The 22,717-nt window shown below is 36.9% G+C and overlaps 1 protein-coding gene across 3 annotated transcripts in view; it reads right to left on the bottom strand.

Annotated features, from left to right (window-relative positions):
• LOC136883899 (PHD finger protein 14) overlaps positions 1-22,717 on the bottom strand; it is a 319,931-nt gene that overhangs the window by 190,962 nt on the left and 106,252 nt on the right. For all 3 annotated transcript variants that reach the window (XM_067156007.2, XM_067156006.2, XM_067156008.2), the window contains exon 7: positions 4,948-5,052. In XM_067156007.2, the coding sequence (XP_067012108.2) occupies positions 4,948-5,052 (105 nt within the window). The remainder of the gene's footprint in view (positions 1-4,947; positions 5,053-22,717) is intronic.

The following is a 22,717-nucleotide window of genomic DNA, read 5'->3' as shown; positions in this document are numbered from 1 at the left end:
TGGCAGAAGACAGAAAAACTTTCTCCAGAGTAATTGCTGACGTCTGGGCAACCGGATATGGCACTTGAATAATAATAATACTACTAATAATAATAATAATAATAATAATAATAATAATAATAATAAGAAGAAGAAGAAGAAGAAGAAGAAGAAGAAGAAGAAGAAGAAGAAGATTGTTGTGTGTAGCTGGAAAAATCTTGTCACAGATCAATAACCGAAGTCTTAATTCCCTTACAGAGCAAACTTTACCCGAGAGTCAAAGTGCTTTCCGTCCAAATAGAGACATTGTTGATGCTTTATTTGTTGGCATACAGCTACAGGAGAAAAGTCTTGAACAACACCGTGACCTCTAAATGTGCTTTGTTGATTTAGAGAAGGCATTTGATCAAGTACCACTGATACCACTGATACCACTGACTGCGTTATGATTGATTCTTGAGAAAGCTGGATGTTCAATAAATTTCCAATGTCATTGAAATCATTTAAGGAAAGGCTAGGAAAACAACAGATAGGGAACCTGCCACCTGGGCAACTGCCCTAAATGCAGATCAGTATTGTTTGATTGATTGATTGATTGACTGATTGATTGATTGACCAGTTCCAAGATACTAGTGGCCTCAAATAGGGATGCGTTATGACCCCTACAACTCTTTGCATTATACTTTAGAACTGTGATGAATAGTGTACTTCAAAACTGCAATGATAAGATTATTTTGAATGTCAGGTCTGAAAAAAACATCTTTGATATCTCCCTCCTTAGATCAAACCACTAATTTCACCAAGTACATATATTTAAGATTCTCTATGCTCAATCTATGAAAACACTTGTCCGCCTTGTCAATACTTCACATTTTATTATACTGTATTATCTCCCATATATGTTTCGAGAACTCAACTTCATCAGCGGTGCAAAACATCAAACAAAAATCCTTGGACTTGATGCATTTGTACAATACAGTAAAACAAATTATACATAAAATATATTGTATCAAGTGCCAAAGTTATGAATAGCAAGATATAGGACATTTAGGATATTTTGCACCGCTGAGGAAGGGAGCAGTTGAGCTCTCGAAACATATATGGGAGATAAAATGTGAAGTATTAATAAGGCAGAAAAGTGTTTTCATATATTGAACTAAGTTAATATGAACAAAACTGAACCATCATGGTTAAAATAATCAATTCTCTATACTGATGACGTATGCCTCATGTCTGATATAGTGGAAAATTTACAGCAATATCTTGATAAACTAGACATTTCATGTCATAAATTTGGCTTGGTGATCAGAGTGTCTAAGACCCAGGTATTGAAGCAACCTGCTAAAGATGTATCTATAAATGACACTCGTCTACAACTAGCTGGAAAGCAACTTGAAAAAGTGACATCTTTTTGATACCTGGGAAGTATTATTCACAGTGATAACTGGCTGGAAACTGAGATTAGTGCACGTGTTAGGAAAAACTTAAAACGGTCCACCTTTTCAATACAAAAATATACCACCGTAGTTGGCCTTTCATCAGTAGGGACTCCATACCGTACATGTTGGATCTTTACAGAACCTTGGAGTTGATTATATAAATACTTTCCACTTCACACGCAGAATTATCTTTAGACGTTTCATGTAGTATTCATGTTTTAAGTTTTTCCTAACATCCTTTCTCAGTTCAATACGGACAAAATGAAATTCCTATGTTTAAATTAGTGCACGTATCGCCAAAGCTGCTGCTGCCTTTGGAAAACTCAACCAACAGGTTTGGAAATCACATGATTTCCATGTAAGGAACAAGTTGGCTGTTTATGAAGCAATAATCTTGCCTATTTTTTTTGTACATCTCAGAAACCTGGTGCCTATATAAACATGATATTCAACATTTAGACAGATACCACATGAAACGTCTAAAGATAATTCTGCGTGTGTAGTGGAAAGTATTTATATAATCAACTCCAAGGTTCTGTAAAGATCCAACATGTACGGTATGGAGTCCCTACTGATGAAAGGCCAACTACGGTGGTATGGACATTTGATGCATGAATGAAGTCAACTACCAAAATCTGTCTTCTGTTCAGTACTTAAGTGGTAAACATACGGCTGGTGGTCAGTACCTATAATACAAAGACATCCTGAAGTGACACCAAATGTCATGAAGAATATCAGTTATCAATTGGGAGAAACATGCACAATTAAGGCCACAGTGGCATGAAGAGATCGAGGTGGGTCTCCAAACCTATGAACAGATGTGTCTGTAAGGTCAAAATCGACTTTCAACCTATTAGCTCGTGTTACATATATTTAGTATGTGTTGAAGTACAGAACAAAAATGGCCAACCAGACACCAGTGGGATCCGAACTCACAGCCTCCCGATTTCACGTCGGTTGCTCTACCAATTTAGCTATGGTGGCCTACGTCATCTTTGTTCTGTTGGAAAGGAACTAAGCTACAGGTCTAGCACTATTGCTATCACACTGTAGAGTGCGTACAATGTATCATAGAACTATTTAAAATAGTTTTATTTGAATCCGCCTTGTCAATATACTTATTAATGAAAGAAAACTTTATTTAACCATACATGTTTCAGGAAGTCAACCATTCCCTTCATCAGTGGTCAGTTCAAAGAATAAAACAATATAACACAATCTTTTGTTTTTACAATTCAAAGAAGTTTGTGTCCTAATACACCTTATCAATGAATAACGAAAATTTATGAAATATTATAAAAATGATCAACACATAAAATTTTGTTGAAATGAATGAGAATACTGATATAAATTTAAGATCTTCAAGTTTTCTTCTTTTTCTTCTTCTTCTTCTTCTTTTTGTTGCTTAAGTGATCATATGTTAGTCTATACAGTGGGTTATCTTCTGCACTTGTCTCATTTAAACTTGATTCAATTTTTATGTGTGTGTGTAAGATAAATTTCTAAACTTTCCAACACAGTCGTTTATTTTCCCCTTTTGGCCAAATGTATTAATTCCATGTCATTAGAAATGTCTGTAAATGTATAATTTTGTTCAACCATATGTTCTCCCATTGCCGAATATCTTTTATGTTTGACTGCATTAACATGTTCTTTGTACCTCATAGCCAAACTTCTTCCAGACTTCCAACCGGACACCAGTGGTAGAGCAACCAATGCGAAATCGGGAGGCTGTAGGTTCGGATCCCACTGGTGTCCAGTTGGCCGTTTTTGTTCTGTACTTAACATCTCTTCAACATGTACTAAATGTACGTAACACGACCTAATAGGTTGAAAGTCGATTTTGATTGTGTTGCGGTCGTGAAAATTCAATATTCATTTGATCTGCCTCACAATGGGTAACTTGTACACACTCTACAGTGTGATGGCAGTAGTGCTAGACATGTAGCTTAGTTCCTTCCAACAGAACAAAGATGACCTAGGCCACCACAGCTTAATTGGTAGAGCAACCGACGCAAAATCAAGAGGCTGTGGGTTCGGATCCCACTGGTGTCCGGTTGGCCATTTTTGTTCTGTACTTCAACACGTACTAAATGTACGTAACACAACCCAATAGGTTGAAAGTCTATTTCAATTACAATGCGGTCGTGAAAATCTAATATTCATTGTCTTTAAGATCTTGATGCGAAGCGCTGTCTCAGAAAGACTAGGCCAAAGTCGTCGTATATGTACTCCTATGACAGTGGACTGTGCACAGTGCAAATGAATATTTAATAATAATGCCTGTTGTACACCATCAAATGTTTCTTTGAATTCAATACTTCACAAGAAAAGTTGTCAAATCTTACCAAAGATTGCTCAACATTCCTGAAGGTTTGACAAGATTTGAAAAGATCTGGCACGGTTTGATAGTATTTTGTTTTTACACAGAGGAAAGGCAAATAGCAGTTGTGTTTCTTGGATTAGCAGAGGGAAAAATTCTAAAAAAGAAGAGAAATGCACAATAAACCATAATTTCCCTGGGGAAAATATTAATGTGATTATCTTCAACATAATTCTTGCAATAAATTTACTGCCGTAACATTATTTGCATAGGTTACGTTAGTTTGGATTTAATCACATTAATTGAATGAAAATGATAGCAATGCAACAGAAATTTGTATCTTATTACATAAAAACATATTAGGAATTCCATAATAATAATAATAATAATATGCGAAGATCGTAACTCGATCACTGGTGACAGTGTTTACTTATAGGTTACCGTATGGTAATAAACATAACAGATGTCCACTTCATTGAGACATTTCTCGTGCAATCTTCTTGTACACTGCCGCTTTATTAATTTTTTGTGGTACTCTATGGAGTCCACTGAACATAGGCAGGGATGTGCCTCATAGTTTGTAAAAAAAAAAAAAAAAAAACACACACACACACACACACACAAAATCCCTCGGTCATGGAGACAAAGCCATTTTTATTGTTTTGATTTCCGTCCCGGCAATCCGAGTATGCCTAGTGGCATAGCGCGCACTGTTAATACTCTAATTACATGGTTCAATTCTGTCAAAGACTTGGCAATTCTTTGATCAATTAGAACATGTTCTAATGCACTATCAAGACTTTTGAAGACTTCTCAGGACGTGTAGAGTATTGCAAGCGATCTGTCAAGTAAACTTGGAAGTAATGAAAAGTTGTGTGAAGTCTTAAATATGACAAAAATTTAATCATGTACAACAGGCTTAAGACTGAACTAGCCAGTTACATCTGTGCGCACCCAAGAAAATAATAACGCCAGGATGTTGCTTCGACGGATACGTCGAGGAGGATATCACCATCGTGTAAAGTGCCGAGGAACGTATTGTAATAACTAATCAACTCCCTTAGTGTACAGCAAAATACTGAATTACAACATACTGTATATGCATCTATCATACTCAATTATTCTACAAGCCACAAGTGATTATTCTCTGACCAACAACTGATTTAACCAAGTGCAGCTAAGATAATAAGTGAATTGAAAGTTTACCTCATAAGCATCTTGTCTGTATGCATCTTGCAATGTGCATAGAAGGGATCAGCGTGGTCCACCTCTTCGGAATGCGTCTCAGCCAAAAGACCTTCCCTCTGGGCACTAGAAAACAAGAACGCATAAAAGTTAACAAGCACAGTTATGTGAGAATATATATACTATATTTACTGGCATAATTCTTGCACTGGATTGTTTTACACACCCAAGGATGAAATAGGGGGAAAATTATTCCTGGCATATTTCGTGCATCTCATTTGACAATATCCACTCCTCTAAGCCTTGAAAATCATCATTATTTCTGACCCTTCGTGTAAGCAGAATAAGGTGATAACGGCAGTTCTCCTGATTCCGATAGTAATGACAAGAACAGATGTAATAAACCATGTATGACACCTTAACATTACTAATATTACAGTATTTTAATTTGCCAGTATTGGGCACCTAATGTGATAACATTTTCAGTGATTTAGTTTTCTTTCAGTCCTGGTATCCATACCCGATCGATACCACGACAGGCCAGCAGTGCATGTGTGCACGTAGTTCACTGCCTCATACTTTTTGAACATAGAAAAATGAGGTGTATTAAACTTTTTTTTCCTACAGCAATGGAAATTAATACTAAAAGGAAACTTAGTATGACACACATTATTCCTTAATATTGTGCACACGTATTTAGAAATCATATAAACATATGCCATTATATATAATTAATTATTCAAAATGGTGGTGTATCATGGCCACTATTTTGTCGTTTCCCTGATAATTTCCAAACACATGAATATTTTTCTACGATTCCTTTTTTATTATGATTAGTAATGTTATAGCTACAATATGTAAGCTACTAGAATCGGTGAAGTCTATCAAGTATAAATATTTTTTTTGTGAATCTTAATATCTTAAAAACTTTCAGAGTTATCAGGAAAGTGGTTCTGAAAAACAAAAGTTATGGGAAACGAGCAACAAACTTACCGATAAAGGGCTTGCCTGGGGTAACAGGGCTTAAAGTTTTTGGTCATAACTCCGAAGAAAAGTTCAATTTTAAATGAAAAAAAAACATGGAAAAAAATCAAATTTTTGGTCGGTCAAAGGAGTTGGTACCCCACTAAATCATCATCTTAGTACCGTACTTAATTTTATGTCATCACCCAAGTTGATGCCTCATACTTTTTGAACATAGAAAAATGAGGTGTATTAAACTTTTTTTTCCTACAGCAATGGAAATTAATACTAAAAGGAAACTTAGTATGACACACATTATACCACTCGAATCACTGGTATAATTCTCACTCTGAGTCTTCAGATGTATTATTTAGGAAGACGCAATTTCTTTAATGAAACGGTGCTGAATTCTTGAGTAAAAAGAGAAAAAATTATTGAGTAGCGAAGAAAAATTCTTGGGTAGCTAATTAAAATTTTTGAATAGGAAACAAAAATTATTGGGTAGAGAAGACAAATTCTTCGAAATGTGGATCTTATGGAAATAAAAACGCAGGCAGCATTTTCAAATATTTATACTGTAACTGCAAAATTATCCCTAAAAAAAGACAGAAATTGCAAGCATTAAGGACGAAAAATATTTACAAAATTTACCTCTCTGCTATTGTCATGCTTTACTTTCATAATTGTAGGATGACAGCAATTCCAAATTTGTCACTGTGAGATTAGTTCTGAAATCGGTCAACACACCATCTTCATGCATTGCCTAAAGAGAGAGTCTTCCACCAATATTTCCGTGTTCTTCTTCAGAATATCCTGAAGATCCCTATATGCAAGCACTCCTTCGTCAATGGGAATACCCTTCAGTGATGATATTTTGGAGAATAGGGCCTTCAATTTGTCTCCTGCTGCAGACTGTGACAACTAATTCTGTCTGTAGAACAGCTCAGACACTGGCTCCAAAAAATGCACGGGCCAGGTTCCCCAACATCCGACTGTCCAACTTCGTATGCATATAGCCTGTCGTCTTCTTTATTTCCTCCATCGCTCTGCCCCTAAGATTAACTTTCAGGGCATCCAGCTCTTCCTGGACCCTGTTGCTGAAAATTCCTGCAGCAACCATTTATAAACGCTTCTCCCAATTCTGAAGTTTGGAATATACTTCTGCAGCAATTGGTTTGGAATTTGACTCCACTCCAAGCAATAGAGGTTTCATCACTGATGCTACAGATTTAATGAAAAGAGCTTGCACATAAAACACTTGTAACTCCGATTCTGTTATTTTCTGCAGGTGAAGATGCAGTGATGAATGGTTCTTTTCCATCATTGGATTGGAAAAACTCAAAATGAATGGCCCAGTTATCTGCCAGCCACTCAAATGCTTCCAGCCAGGAATTTCACCTTGTAGCAACATGAATTTGAAACATCCCAGCCCCCGATTCATTCTCCTGAAGGAACTATTGGAAGGTATTCAGTTTCTTTATGGCACGGAGAAAGGTTTACTTAATGGAAACAACTAATTTGTTCAGGGGCGATAGACATTCTTTTATCACAACACCAACCAGATTGACCTTATGTGGCCAGTATTGAATGTGAAGAGAGTCATCTGGCAAGAGGAGTGACAATCCAGTAAAACACGAGTTCATGCATTTGGCCAAGTCAGTTACTACGGCCACAACTTGCTCAAAGCTCACTTTTGTGTCCCGCAGTGCCTCTGTAATTGTTCGAGCACTCAGCCATCCAGTCACTGCCTCCAACGAAGTGACAGTCGCCACAAAATGGTCAATGATGTGGAAGGCTCCACTGTAGACAGCAGAACAACGAAAATTGCCCTGCCCATCTTGTCAGTCGTTTCATCACACATGACAGTAACTTGTTCGTTCTGTACGGCTATAACATCTTCCTTCCTCAATTTTGCCAAGAGTGGCAAAGACCCTCTACGAAGAACATTGCTTCCTGGAAGGTCTCCATCGCCTGCAACATTCTTCTTCACCCATTCCTTGAAAGATGAATGTTAGTTGATATCATCATCTCTATGGTCGAAGAGACAAAATCCAGTTTGGCAGCCTAACAGTCAGAAAAAATGCAAATAATTAATCTGTTCAATTAAATTATCTACAATTTATACATCACAAACAACCACCACAGATACATGCAATAGTGAATATACCCCTTCATAGAGGAGGTTGGCGACAGGAAAGGCATCTGCCCGTAAAACAGGGGCCAAATCCACTTGTGCGACACAGTTTGCACCCGCAGTCCCACAGATGTGGGAAAAGTGGAAGGAAGAGAAGAAAACTGAATATTAAGGATTAATATCTACTGCTTACAGCTGAAGTGAGAGGTTAATATTATGAAATCATTACCAACACTGCCAAGCTATACCAAATCGTTTCAAAACAAATAACATTAATTGTCGTACTTTTGAGATTTACCAAAGTAATGCTGCTTTTACTTCTCCCATTTTAATTAATTTCTGATAGAATGCACCGTTTAAGAACAACTTCATAGAAAAAACATCTAAGGTTAATTAACCGCATATGTCCCCACTTTAAAGCAACTATATTGTGTACTGCACATGCATCTATGGAGTAAAGTTTTAACACAGAAGTGATGGTTCTCTGTTTTACGATACTTGATCAGAATGCAATAAGATACTGATTTTGTATTCATTATCCACCCGATATCGTGTATCAGGCTGCCCAGTGCATAAATAGACTGTCACTTTCAACCTTGCGACTGCTTGAGTGGGGAAAATGGTGTGCAATTTCTACTATTCTACTTTGCAAACAGATAACTGCCTACAATCCCTAACCCACTCTGCCACCAAAGTTGGTGGGTAGCAGACCACGGTTCTTAAGTTGTTGCATCACCTGCAACAAAATAAAAGTAGCCTATTCACAATAATATAACAATTGAATGTTATGTACCTTTGCTCCTTTTTGAACATTCAGCCACCTTGAACACTGTTGTCCACCGCTTTTGTGTCTTTGCTGCTTCAATGTGGTGGCAGCTAGAAATGTGGTTTTTTTTTTTACGCCATTAGAAGTTTCCCATGCTTTTATTGTAAAAGCTACAGAGCATTACTTCTCCAGACCTCCTCTTTCTGTCCTGTGAGAACTGTTAACTGTTTCATTCGTTCATCTAACCCCCTCACTTTCAGTGGCATGGTGAACTACAGCATCCTGATAAACTTGCATGTGTGAGTACTTATCCTTGTTGCTGCTCAAATGGAATTGAACTGAACGAGAACGTGCAAACGGTTGATGAGCACTTGAAAACAAGCCACTGTGTGACACAATACTTCAAGCGAGAATCACAGAATTAACAAACCAATGACGATGTGTTACGCACCAGTGCCATAGTCATTAGGATACGAACTTCATTTGCGAATCACAGAATAAACAATAACTGCACATTCGGGTATTTCCATATGTCTTCATATCTTCACCGACAATGTTACGCGCCCACACCTTGAAAAGCTTTTAATAACAGTCGGATAACGGTTTAATGCATGATTTATCTCTAGTTGGATAAATTTTGCGAGTAAACCTAAAAATTCAAAATGACAAAATTTCGTGAATAGATAGTGTGTCAAATTACACTTACGTTTGTAACACATGTCCTACATGCCTTTCTCTAATCATATTTAACACTTTTGAAAATTTTGCAAGCACCGTAAGTTGCAAAATTTCAGCATCCATAGTAATATTCAAGAAAAAGTGAGAGAATTATACCAGTAATTACGGTATTCATTTACATTTCTTATTGTAGTCTCTATAGCACAGCAAACTGCATTATTTTAAGGTCTTCAACTGATAAAGAAATTCTAGGACCATAAGATATCATTCCAGCATTTTCCTGGAGCAAGTTTGGGAAAATATTGGCACATTAAGTAAACCACGCATTCCTGTTCCTTCTCCACTGTTGATGTTCCACATTACATTCGTTCAAAACACACAGAGACAATCTAATCACCTTTACATGAACTTGTCTTTATAGATGGGCTCTCTTCTCATTAGTCCCAGTACTTCAAACTCAATTCTCATACTTTCCAAAATCAGTGAAAGTAAATAGTCTTGAAAATCAAAACACATGAAAATGAATTAAAAACTACCTGGTCATAATCTTTGCAACAAAATGTATAAAAGGTATTACCACACTTCATGAATAAGCACTGTGGTGAGCAAAATTCTTCCAATGGCATGGGCTATAAAAAAGAAATTAAAAAAACCCAAAGAAATCCTACAGTAATTTTGATAAAAGTAGGATGCAACACTATTTAAGTCGTTCCAACAAAAACGTCAAGGGAAAGTGAACCTGTCTATGTTACCTAAACAAGAACAACTTTTCCATTTTTCTTCCAGAACCAAGCACATTAAAACTCTATAGACAGAACCAACTGCAAGAGTATAATCCTGATGAAAATGGACTCTACTGAAATTGTCTACTGATTATAACATTGCTCTGATTCAGTATTTTTCACCTTTTGGCATTATTTACGAATCTCTCTCAGTTATTCTTCCCATTTAATTCTTTTCACTTTACATCATTCTGAATCGTGCTTTCCCACATCTTCTGACTGGATTATACATCATCTATGGAAAGTATTATATTTAATTGGTGTAGATACAGGAAACAATGATGAATATAATGATTATAAAATAATCCTTCCAAGGAAGGAAAGTAAATAAACCTCCCCATGGCACTTGCAGCATTCCCTCTCTGAATAACAATATTGATGCATTGCTGAAGATATTCAGTGCCATGGGAATCATCTATGATGTCCTGTTTCTCAATTTCAGAGACAAGGTTCGGAACACCAAAGCCCAAGCGTTGCAACAGCAAACACAACAAAAAATGTATCTGTTGACAATGCATCAAAATTTATTCTGCTTTAAAAGAATGGTTGTCTCTGTTAATGACTGAGTTACTTTAACATTGGCAGAGGTTAGCTGGCAGTGTAGCTGCAACATTATAATTGCAAACTGCATCTTACATCAAGGATGTAGGATCCATTGGATCGATTGGTTCTGTAATTTTCAAAATAGCTGGAGAGCCAGGGGGTTGTCAAGGTTCTTTTGATGATATAATTCAAGGAGAACTGTCTGGAAAAACCTTCCTGAACTTTCGGGACAACTTAAACCATGGTGTCCTAGCTGATCCACAATGGCACTGCAGATGCAGATGTGCTGCTGACATATTTTGCAACCCAAGTATAAGGCTACAGCAATCTGGAAAGATTTATTATCCATAACAGTTCCTATACTGGTTGAAAGAATGACTGTAAGCCTCCTTCGATTGGACTGCACAAGACCTTGCTTGATCTATAGCTGCATTATGGAATGAAGCTAGTGTTTTATGGATCTGTGCAGATTTGATCATAACCAAGTTTTTCTGGACATCTAGATGTGATGAAGGAAATTGAGGTTTGTTCAGAACTGACCATTCCTGGAGGCTTTCTGGCAAATGGCATACCTCAACTCCACCGCTGTCAAAAGAAACTTCCAACTTGACAAAGTTGAGAGCTCCATAAACCAGACTAATAAATGCATTTAAGCAGATGTCAGTTGTTCTACTACAGTGAGAACAATATCTAACAGAAAATAAGTATTTAAATCTAAGAATTTCATTTTTGTCCGTATTGAACTGAGAATGGAAGATAGGAAACTTAAAAGGGTCCACCTTTTCAATACAAAAATGTTATAGTTTATTTACAACATATATTTACACTTGGAACTAGTTTCGACGCTGTTTGGCATCATCTTCAGCCAAAATGTGGGAAATAGGCTAGCATGTAGACATTTATATTACACAAGGCGTTACATTAAACAATACACATCTTACGAGGAGATAAAAACAGGGACGAATATAGAAACAAATGAATCGTTGAGAAAGCAAAAGTTATACATATTAAAAATAACCTTAACCACACATCTTGCAGTGCAAAAATATTCGCCTTGAATGATTCCTGAATACAAAACGCATGCGCACACATTTCTGAAGAGCCAGCAGGCAGGAAAAAGCAAAGTGAAACTTTAAGAGTTCTTCTGAGAAGAGTTCATCATTTTTTCTATGTTCCGACTAACTAATGAAGTCTCCCTTGAGTTCCTGATAAACATACACAACAGGAAATTCTCCTTCACCCTCAACAATAGCTATAAAGACCAACGGTAAATTGCATTATAAATATTGTGCAGAGACGTGAAAGCATGATCTTGAACATGATATAACTTCTTCATTTAACCCAATTCGATTTAGAGACCAAATCTTTAATGAACCGAGGCATAATCCCATCAATACTAGACAAACTACTGGGAAAACTTCTAGATGCCTGAAGAATGGATTGTTAAGATAGAGACAAATTCTGCACGACATCAATACTGGAGGCTTCTGGAAAAGAAAGAAGCTGAGATGGAGGAGGATGCTTGTCCATCAGAGATGCAGAAGGAGTGTGTTTGATTCACTAATCCATAACCAGATGAAAGTACATGCAGATCCCCTTGAATATCATATCCGAAGCTTTAGCCTCAACAAGGCACTTGAGAGAAGGAACTAATTTCTTGACTGTGAAAGATGACGATTTGAATTCCTTTCAGTTATGTTTAATACAGTGGAACCTCGATTCTCCGATTTTGGAGGGACCACGGAAAAAAACGTACAACACGGGCGTACGACTAAGTAGTATTGTAGTGTAGTCGTATAATAATTACCGTATTGTTGTGTGATCTTGGAGTACTATCCCAGACAATATATCCCTCCGTTCTTTTATTTTTTGCAAATAAGTTATTTTATTTTTATTTTCATTTTTTTCTGTAAGAATGGCTAAGGAGCGCGAGTGTACGAACTGTGGGTGTGGCAAGGCAATGAGGGGTATGAGGGAGGAGTTGGAGAGTTTGAGGGAGATAATTAGGATTCTCACAAAAGACAGGAAGGAAGATAGGACTCCCTCAAACAATGTACAGGTTACAGTACGTGTACAAGAGGGAGGGAAAGGAAAGGCGGGAGTTGTAAAAGACAGGTGGTCTAATGTTCTAAGGGGAAGGAGATTGTAGGCTAAGGGCTCTATTCAGGATCAGAGTTCAGGACAGGTGTCTGTGCGAAATCGGTATGAGTCACTCCAAGTAGAACAACAGAGGGAAGATGAGGGACAGGGAACTGTTGCTGAGATGTGTGGAAGTAGGAGGAAGGGAAAAGTAGGAAAGGGAAAGTAGAGGATAGGAAAAGACAGGTGGAACAGGGTCATGGGAAGGAGAAAAAGGAGGAAGTAGCTTCTGCAGCTATCAGGAAAGATAGGACTGACCAGGAAGGGAGGGGATCAAATGAGGTGGGTAGGGTTGAGGCCCTGGTCATGGGGGATTCCATCGTTAGACACGTGGGGAAAGTGTGAGGAGGAAAGGGAACCAGGGTAGAATGTTATCTAGGAATTAGGTTGAGGCAGATGTTGAGGAAAGTAGAAGAGAGGGAGGAGGGGAAGGAGAAGGTGGTAGTGTTTCACGTTAGTACCAACAACGTAAGGCAAGCTGATATAAGTACCAACATAGTTCGAGATGTGTGGGATCTGGTAAATGCAGCACGGGTGAAGTTTACGAAAGCAGAGATTGTTATTAGTGGAATACTGTGTAGGAGGGATACTGACTGGAGGGTGATTGGGGATTTAAATGAGACTACGGAGTGGGTATGTGGGAAAATGGGAGTGAAATTTCTAGATCCTAATGGGTGGGTAGGAGATAGGGATCTGAGCTCAGATGGCCTTCACTTAAACCGCAGTGGTACGTATAAGTTAAGAAATTTGTTTGGAAGGGTAATAGGGAGGTACATTCAGGGAAACAGGGTGGCCTAGGGAGCGGTGATAAGGGAACAGGGAACTGGAAATCAAGTAGGGATGACATAAAATTGTTAGTGTTGAACTGTAGAAGTATTGTAAAGAAAGGAATAGAATTAAGTAATTGAATACATATATATTTACCAGATATTGTAATAGGAGTTGAATCATGGCTGAGAAATTATATAAAGGATGCAGAAATTTTCTCACGGCACTAGAATGTGTTACATGTAATAAATATCATTTTTGGTCCGTATTGATGATGTAGATTGAAATAATAACATTAAGTTATTTATTAGACCACCTAATCAATACAAAATCGTCTTGGATGATTTACATAAATTTGTTAGCTAATAGTGGGACATGTTTCGCCTTCTCTGAAGGCATCATCAGCCATAGTCTTAACCTTAAATTAAAAATAAGCGTCTAAATAACATGTAGTGATGAAATGAATTTTAAAATCTTGAAGAGATTTGAAGTAAAATAACATTAAAAATAACAATGATGGTTTGAAAATACAATGTGATGAGATACAATAGTGGAAGTATTAACAAAATTAACCTTAGAAGGCTGCTAAAATAAGTACAATGGAATAAAACAACAGATTGTTATACAACAAGTAGTAAGATTGCATAAAAGTAAAGTTGATAGTAATGGCGGTTATAATTAGACGATGGCGAAAAATCTTATGTAATCAAAGTAAAGAGGAGAGAGTAAAAGTCAAAGTTAGTCGAGAGATCCGAAGTTCATTATGATCTTGAAGATAAAGGATGAAAGTCAGATGCATATGGTGAAGTTGTAGAACACGTTGAGGATATGAAGTTGGTGAATAGAAGTTGAAGAACAGTTTCAAATAGGATCACTATGGACCATCTCAAAATTTGAAGTGATGTTCAAATGTTGTAAATTGTGAGTTTGTAGATATTCTAGTTGAAAAAGCATATACAAGTGGAATCACTTGACGGTGACAAAGATAGCTTGTAATATTATGAGTAAGAAGTATTTGCAACAGTAGACTTCTTGCTACGTGTGTTATATCAACTTTACTTTTATGCAATCTTACTACTTGTTGTATAACAATCTGTTGTTTTATTCCATTGTACTTATTTTAGCAGCCTTCTAAGGTTAATTTTGTTAATACTTCCACTATTGTATCTCATCACATTGTATTTTCAAACCATCATTGTTATTTTTAATGTTATTTTACTTCAAATCTCTTCAAGATTTTAAAATTCATTTCATCACTACATGTTATTTAGACGCTTATTTTTAATTTAAGGTTAAGACTATGGCTGATGATGCCTTCAGAGAAGGCGAAACATGTCCCACTATTAGCTAACAAATTTATGTAAATCATCCAAGACGATTTTGTATTGATTAGGTGGTCTAATAAATAACTTAATGTTATTATTTCAAACTAGAATGTGTATCGTAGAGATAGGATAGGAATGGTGGGAGGGGGAGTATTCATTCTGGTGAAAGAAGAATTTGTAAGCTACGAAAAAGTTAAAGATGAGATACATGAAATTCTAGGTGTAAGGCTCATTTCTAAAGATAATAGGCAACCTGATATATTTGGAGTGTACAGACCGGGAAAGGGTAGCACTGACGCGGATTCGAAATTATTTGATAGGATAGTCGGCTATGTGGGAAACGACATGGAAAGAAATGTGATTGTAGCGGGAGATCTGAATTTGCCAGATGTCAATTAGGAAGGAAATGTGAACGACACGAAGCATGACCAACAAATGGCAAATAAGTTAATATGGGAAGGACAGCTGATTCAGAAAGTGATGGAACCAACCATTGGGAAAAATATCCTGGATGTGGTGCTGATAAAACCAGATGAGCTCTATAGGGAAACTGAAGTAACAGATGGTATTAGTGATCATGAAGCTGTTTTTGTCATAGTAAAAAAAAATTTTATAGACAGGAAGGTCTTAAAAGTAGGACTATTAGGCAGTACCATATGGCTGATAAAGCAGGCATGAGGCAGTTTCTAAAAACTAACTATGATCGGTGGAAAACGGTAAATAAAAATGTAAACAGACTCTGGGATGGGTTTAAAGAAATTGTTGAGGAATGTAAAAACAGGTTTGTAATGGTAAAGATCCACCTTATTATAATAGAGAAATAAAGAGACTAAGAAGGAGGTGCAGAATGGAAAGAAATAGAGCTAGAAATGGCTGTGGAAGTAAGGAGAAATTGAAGAAACTTACTAGAAAATTGAATCTAGCAAAGAAGGCAGCTAAGGATAACATGATGGCAAGCATAATTGGCAGTCATACGAATTTTAGTGAAAAATGGAAGGGTATGTATAGGTATTTTAAGGCAGAAACAGGTTCCAAGAAGGACATTCCAGGATTAATTAATGAACAAGGGGAGTGTGTATGTGAGGATCTTCAAAAGGCAGAAGTATTCAGTCAGCAGTATGTAAAGATTGTTGGTTACAAGGATAATGTCGAGATAGAGGAGGAGACTAAGGCCAAAGAAGTAATAAAATTTACATATGATAACAATGACATTTACAATAAGATACAAAAGTTGAAAACTAGAAAAGTGGCTGGAATTGATCAGATTTCTGGGAATATACTAAAGACAATGGGTTGGGATATAGTACCATATCTGAAGTACTTATTTGATTATTGTTTGGCCGGACGAGCTATACCAGATGAATGGAGAGTTGCTATAGTAGCCCCTGTGTATAAAGGAAAGGGTGATAGACATGAAGCTGAAAATTACAGGCCAGTAAGTTTGACATGCATTGTATGTAAGCTTTGGGAAGGCATTCTGATTATATTAGACATGTTTGTGAAATTAATAACTGGTTCGATAGAAAGCAATTCAGTTTTAGGAAAGGTTATTCCACTGACTTGTAGGATTCCAGCAAGATATAGCAGATATCTTGGATTCTGGAGGTCAAATGGACTGTATCGTGATTGACCTGTCTAAAGCATTCGATAGGGTGGATCATGAGAGACTACTGGCAAAAATGAGTGCAATTGGACTAGACAAAAGAGTGACTGAATGGGTTGCTATATTTCTAGAAAATAGATCTCAGAGAATTAGAGTATGTAAAGCTTTATCTGACCCTGGAATAATTAAGAGGGGAATTCCTCAAGGTAGTATTATCGGACCTTTATGTTTTCTTATATATATAAATGATATGAGTAAAGGAGTGGAATCGGAGGTAAGGCTTTTTGCGGATGATGTTATTCTGTATAGAGTAATAAATAATTTACAAGATTCTGAGCAACTGCAACGTTACCTCGATAATGTTGTGAGATGGACAGCAGGCAATGGAATGTTGATAAACGGGGTTAAAAGTCAGGTTGTGAGTTTCACAAATAGAAAAAGTCCTCTCAGTTTTAATTACTGCGTTGATGGGGTGAAAGTTCCTGTTGGGGATCATTGTAAGTATCTAGGTGTTAATATAAGGAAAGACCTTCATTGGGGTAATCATATAAATTGGATTGTAAATAAGGGGTACAGATCTCTGCACATGGTTTTAAAAGATTTTCACCGGATGAGTTTCGGCGAAATGTTTGGGCTGAAGAAGATTTTAACACGAGATATCTGGAACATTATAACGCTCAAAAACACAATAAGTACTCAGCGATGAGCCAACATATGAGAGAAACGGGCCATCACTTTACATCCATAGAGAAAGATCCTACCATCATTAGAAGCATAGGTAAAGGGAAATTAATGAATGAACTGGAAAATCTACACATCTTTTTAGACCAAACCTACAATAAAAATAAAAATCTCAACGACGTCAATGAAATTAAAAATCCTTTGTACGAATTAACACTTAGATTAATTAATATTGTGAATTCAGATCAAAACAAAATCCCTCAATTATTTAAATATCCACACTCAAATGCTTCATCCACCATGCCAAAAGTTAAACCCGCCCATATCGCTTCTAGAAACTCCCCTCCAGCAACAGCACACACGCCCATAGACCAGCCTACCCCCACTCTCCCTCCATGCCCCGCCCCTCCATTACCGCACCAGTACAACACCAGGAGTAGAAATGGTGATAAGACAGGCGCTGCCGGAACAGACAGGTCCATCTAGTATTAATTGAACAAGTAAGTCATTTTACAGTTAAGAGGTGTTAATTTAATACATTTTATCACAACGCGTGCTCTAAATTTTTAATTCAATATTATTTTTCTACTTCATTACAGATATTCTTAAGATCCCTCCCAAAGATCAAGCAACACATCAACGGGAACAATTTTTCACACAAGACTGTATCAAGTATCTAGGATGTTCCTTCTCAATTAAGCAGCAGCCTAAAACTATGAAACAGCTTAATATTGTACTCTTGTCAATTCCTTGACGTTACATGAGACCCAAAGTCAAGACGCTAACAGTTTCATTCACAACGTTCTTGACCAGTCTACCTACAACAATCGGCTTTTTAAATCTCCACTTGTGCATGACAACACATTTAAATATTAGTTACGTCAAGAACATGAAAATGAAAATCGTGGGTCAAATAAGCCCCAGTTTTAATATCACCCTTTCTCAAGACTTATGATCCGTTTCATTTTATTTTTATTTTTGAACATTTTAAGTTAACCAGAATAGAACTGCCAAGTTAAAACACATTTAATTTAAATTTATATTTTCAATCTTGACCAACCTACAAGCAACAATCAGTTCAAATCTCCACTTATTGTTGACGACACATCCTGTCACCAGACACGGTACGTCAAGAACTTAATATGATATAGGGGTCACATAAACCCCGATATGTAATCCTCTTTACCGAAAAGAAGATCCATTTTAGTTTGGGACATTTTTCATATTAGATAGATTAGGACCAAAAAACTTAACTGTATTAACTTATGTTACCCATCTTAAGAGTTCATTAATGTTTGTATATATTGTATATAATGTATATATTGTATATAGTGTATATATTGGTATGTTTATATTGGTTAAATAAGGTCCCAAACCTTGACCTAAAGGTTGTTTACAGGCTGAAGATGCCCAAAATAATGGGTGAAACATGTACCTGACCAAATAAGTCTACATAAAATCATGTAGATAATAACCACATTAAACGTGGAAAGTATTGAATAGGTGGTTTTTTATTAAATTATCCTTGATATCTTTGCCTAATCTTCAATACGGAACAATAATGAGAGTTGTTACTTGTAAAGAATTATTGTTGTCAAGATAGACACAAAACCAATGCTCACCACAATAGTGCAGGTTTATACGCCTACTAGTTCAGCGGATGATGAAGAAATAGAAAGAATATATGAGGAGATAGAAGATTTAATACAATATGTAAAAGGTGACGAGAATCTAATTGTGATGGGAGACTGGAATGCAGTGGTAGGCCAAGGAAGAGAAGGTAGTACAGAAGGAGAATTTGGTTTGGGACAAAGGAACGAAAGAGGAAGTCGGCGGGTTGAATTCTGCACTGATCATAATTTAGTCCTTGCCAATACGTGGTTCAAACACCACAAACGACAGCTGTATATGTGGACAAGACCTGGAGACACTGGAACGTATCAAATAGACTTCATTATGATTAGGCAGAGATTCAGAAACCAGGTGTTGGATTGCAAAACTTTCCCAGGAGCAGACGTGAACTCTGACCACAACTTGTTGGTCATGAAATGCCATCTGAAGTTGAAGAAATTGAAGAAAGGAAAGAATGCAAAAAGATGGGATCTAGACAAGTTGAAAGAAAAGAGTGTGAGGGATTGTTTCAAGGAACGTGTTGCACAAGGACTAAATGAAAAGGCTGAAGGAAACACTGTAGAGGAAGAGTGGAGAGTCATGAAAAATGAAGTCAGTGCTGAAGAAATGTTAGGAAGGAAGAAAAGATCAACTAAGAATCAGTGGATAACTCAGGAGATACTAGACCTGATTGATGAACGACGAAAATACAAGAATGCTAGAAATGAAGAGGGCAGAAAAGAATACAGGCGATTAAAGAATCAAGTGGATAGAAAGTGCAAGGAAAATCAAGGAAACCTTTGGAGAAAGGAAATCTAGGTGTATGAATATTAAGAGCTCAGATGGAAAGCCACTTCTAGGGAAAGAAGACAAAGCAGAAAGATGGCAGGAGCATATCCAACAGTTGTATCAAAGTAAAGATGTAGATAATTTGGTTCTGGATCATGAAGAGGCTGTTGATGCTGATGAATGGGAGACCCAATTTTGAGGTCAGAGTTTGACAGAGCTGTGAGTGACCTAAATAGGAACAAGGCACCTGGAATTGATGACATTCCCACTGAATTACTGACTGCCTTAGGAGAAACCAGCATGGCAAGGTTATTTCATTTAGTGTGCAAGATGTATGAGACAGGAGAAGTCCCATCCGATTTTCGACAGAATGTTGTTATACCTATTCCCAAGAAAGAAGGTGCTGACAGGTGTGAAAACTACCGCACCATTAGTTTAGTATCTCATACCTGCAAAATTTTAACACTATTATTTACAGAAGAATGGAAAAACAAGTTGAAGCTGAGTTGGGAGAAGATCAATTTGGCTTCAGAAGAAATGTAGGAACACGTGAAGCAATCCTGACTTTACGTCTGATCTTAGAGGATCGAATCAAGAAGGACAAGCCCACGTACATGGCATTTGTCGATCTAGAAAAGGCATTCGATAATATTGATTGGACCAAACTATTTATGATTTTGAAGATGATAGGGATCAGATACCGAGAACGAAGAATAATCTACAATCTGTATAAAAATCAGTCTGCAGTGATAAGAATCGAGGGCTTTGAAAAAGAAGTAGCAATCCAGAAAGGAGTGAGGCAAGGCTGCAGTTTGTCCCCTCTCCTTTTCAATGTTTACATAGAACAGGCAGTAAAGGAAATCAAAGAGAAATTTGGAAAGGGAATCACAGTCCAAGGAGAGGAAATCAAAACCTTGAGATTTGCTGATGATATTGTTATTTTATCTGAGACTGCAGAAGATCTCGAGAAGTTGCTGAATGGTATGGATGAAGTCTTGGGTAAGGAGTACCAGATGAAAATAAATAAGTCCAAAACAAAAGTAATGGAGTGCAGCCGAATGAAGGCAGGTGATGTAGGAAACATTAGATTAGGAAATGAAGTCTTAAAGGAAGTAGATGAATAATGTTACTTGGGTAGTAAAATAACTAACGATGGCAGAAGTAAGCAGGACATAAAATGCAGACTAGCACTAGCAAGGAAGAGCTTTCTTAAGAAAATAAATTTGCTCACTTCAAACATTGATGTCGGAATCAGAAAGATGTTTTTGAAGACTTTCGTGTGGAGCATGGCATTGTATGAAAGTAAAACATGGACGATAACTAACTCAGAAAGAAAGAGAATAGAAGCTTTTGAAATGTGGTGTTACAGAAGAATGTTGAAGGTGAGATGGATAGATCGAATCACGAATGAAGAGATACTGAATCTAATTGGTGAGAGGAGATCGATTTGGCTAAATTTGACGAGAAGAAGAGATAGAATGATAGGGCACATCTTAAGACACCCAGGACTTGTTCAGTTGGTTTTTGAAGGAAGTGTAGGTGGTAAGAGCGCTAGGGGTAGACCAAGGTATGAATATGACAAGCAGATTAGAGCAGATGTAGGATGCAATACTTACATAGAAATGAAAAGGTTAGCACAGGATAGGGTGGCATGGAGCGCTGCATCAAACCAGTCTCTGGACTGATGACTCAAACAACAACAACAACAACAACAACAACAACACATGCATGTAAACAAGGAACTACTAAAGACAGTACAGGTGTATGCTTCACAGACAGGATGTAACGTGGAAGAAAAAGAAGATTTCCTCGATGAACTGGAAACACATATTGTTGGAGATGGAATCATGATAATGGGAGATCTGAATGCCCATATGGGAACTGATAGTATGGGATAGGAGAATGTTCTGGGCCTACATGGGTATACTATAATCCATCAGCTTCATTGTCCGTATTGATAATTTAAGCACACAAGTATGAAGGGTGAGTTTTCCACCTAATCAACACTTTATTTTACAAAATGTTTAGCATTTTAAATTAATCGCCAATTCGCAATTCAGAAGTACCAACTCTTGCCGCGTTGCAAAATATTCTAAGGCCCGTTACTGAATACAGTTAACCTTAATTCACAGTTTATAAACTTTCAAATGCCATGAAAAAATTATTTCCATTAAAACACTGGAAAATTCACCCTTCATACTTGTGTGTTACAGGGGTATGGCGATATAAATGATGATGGAGAGAAATTGTGGTACTTTTGTATCAGAAATACCGTAACCTAATAATAAAGAACACATGGTTTTTGAAGAGGAATAGCCATAAGATTAGCCGATATAGTTGGGATAGTATGGAACACTCATGGATTTTATAATAACAGATCAAGAATGGGGAAGATACGTCATGAATACGAAGATAATCCCCAGTGAAAGTACGGAAGGTGATCATAGATTATTAATTGTGGAATTAAAACAAGTAAAAATCCCTAAAATTGTACTGATGAAGAAACCAAAGATGAGGATTTGGGAATTGGAGGAGGAGGAGAAAAGAATGGTATCCCAAGACTGCATAAAAGGGAAGTTGCCTAACACAGAAATATGTCGTGGAGAAGGAGAGTGGGACAATTTAAGACAGACTTTTGTGGAAGCAGCAATTGAGGTATGTGAGAAAGCAAAAGCAAAGGTTAAGGGATAGGAGACACGGTGGTGGACAGACAAAATAAAGTAAAAAAAAAGAAATAAAAGAAAAGAAGAAGGTGAAGAAAGAAATGGATAAGGAAAAGTAAAAAACGTATCACAGTGGTAAGAATAAGATATAAATGTTACATGTGGAATACAAAAGTTTGAAACTACAAGTAAAGAGGAGTATCAAGGAAGAAAAGGAGAAATATTGGGGAGAGTTTACCAACAAAACTGAGCAAGATAGTCGAGGAAATCAGAAACTACTATACAGAGTAACAAAATTGAAAATAATTAATCAAGAAAAAAACAAGGCATTAAAGATAGAAGATGG

The sequence above is a fragment of the Anabrus simplex genome, chromosome 1, assembly GCF_040414725.1.
Source record: "Anabrus simplex isolate iqAnaSimp1 chromosome 1, ASM4041472v1, whole genome shotgun sequence".
Classification (NCBI taxonomy): domain Eukaryota; kingdom Metazoa; phylum Arthropoda; class Insecta; order Orthoptera; family Tettigoniidae; genus Anabrus; species Anabrus simplex.
The sequence above is the reverse complement of the archived record's forward strand: the minus strand, read 5'-3'. Positions and strand labels throughout refer to the sequence as shown.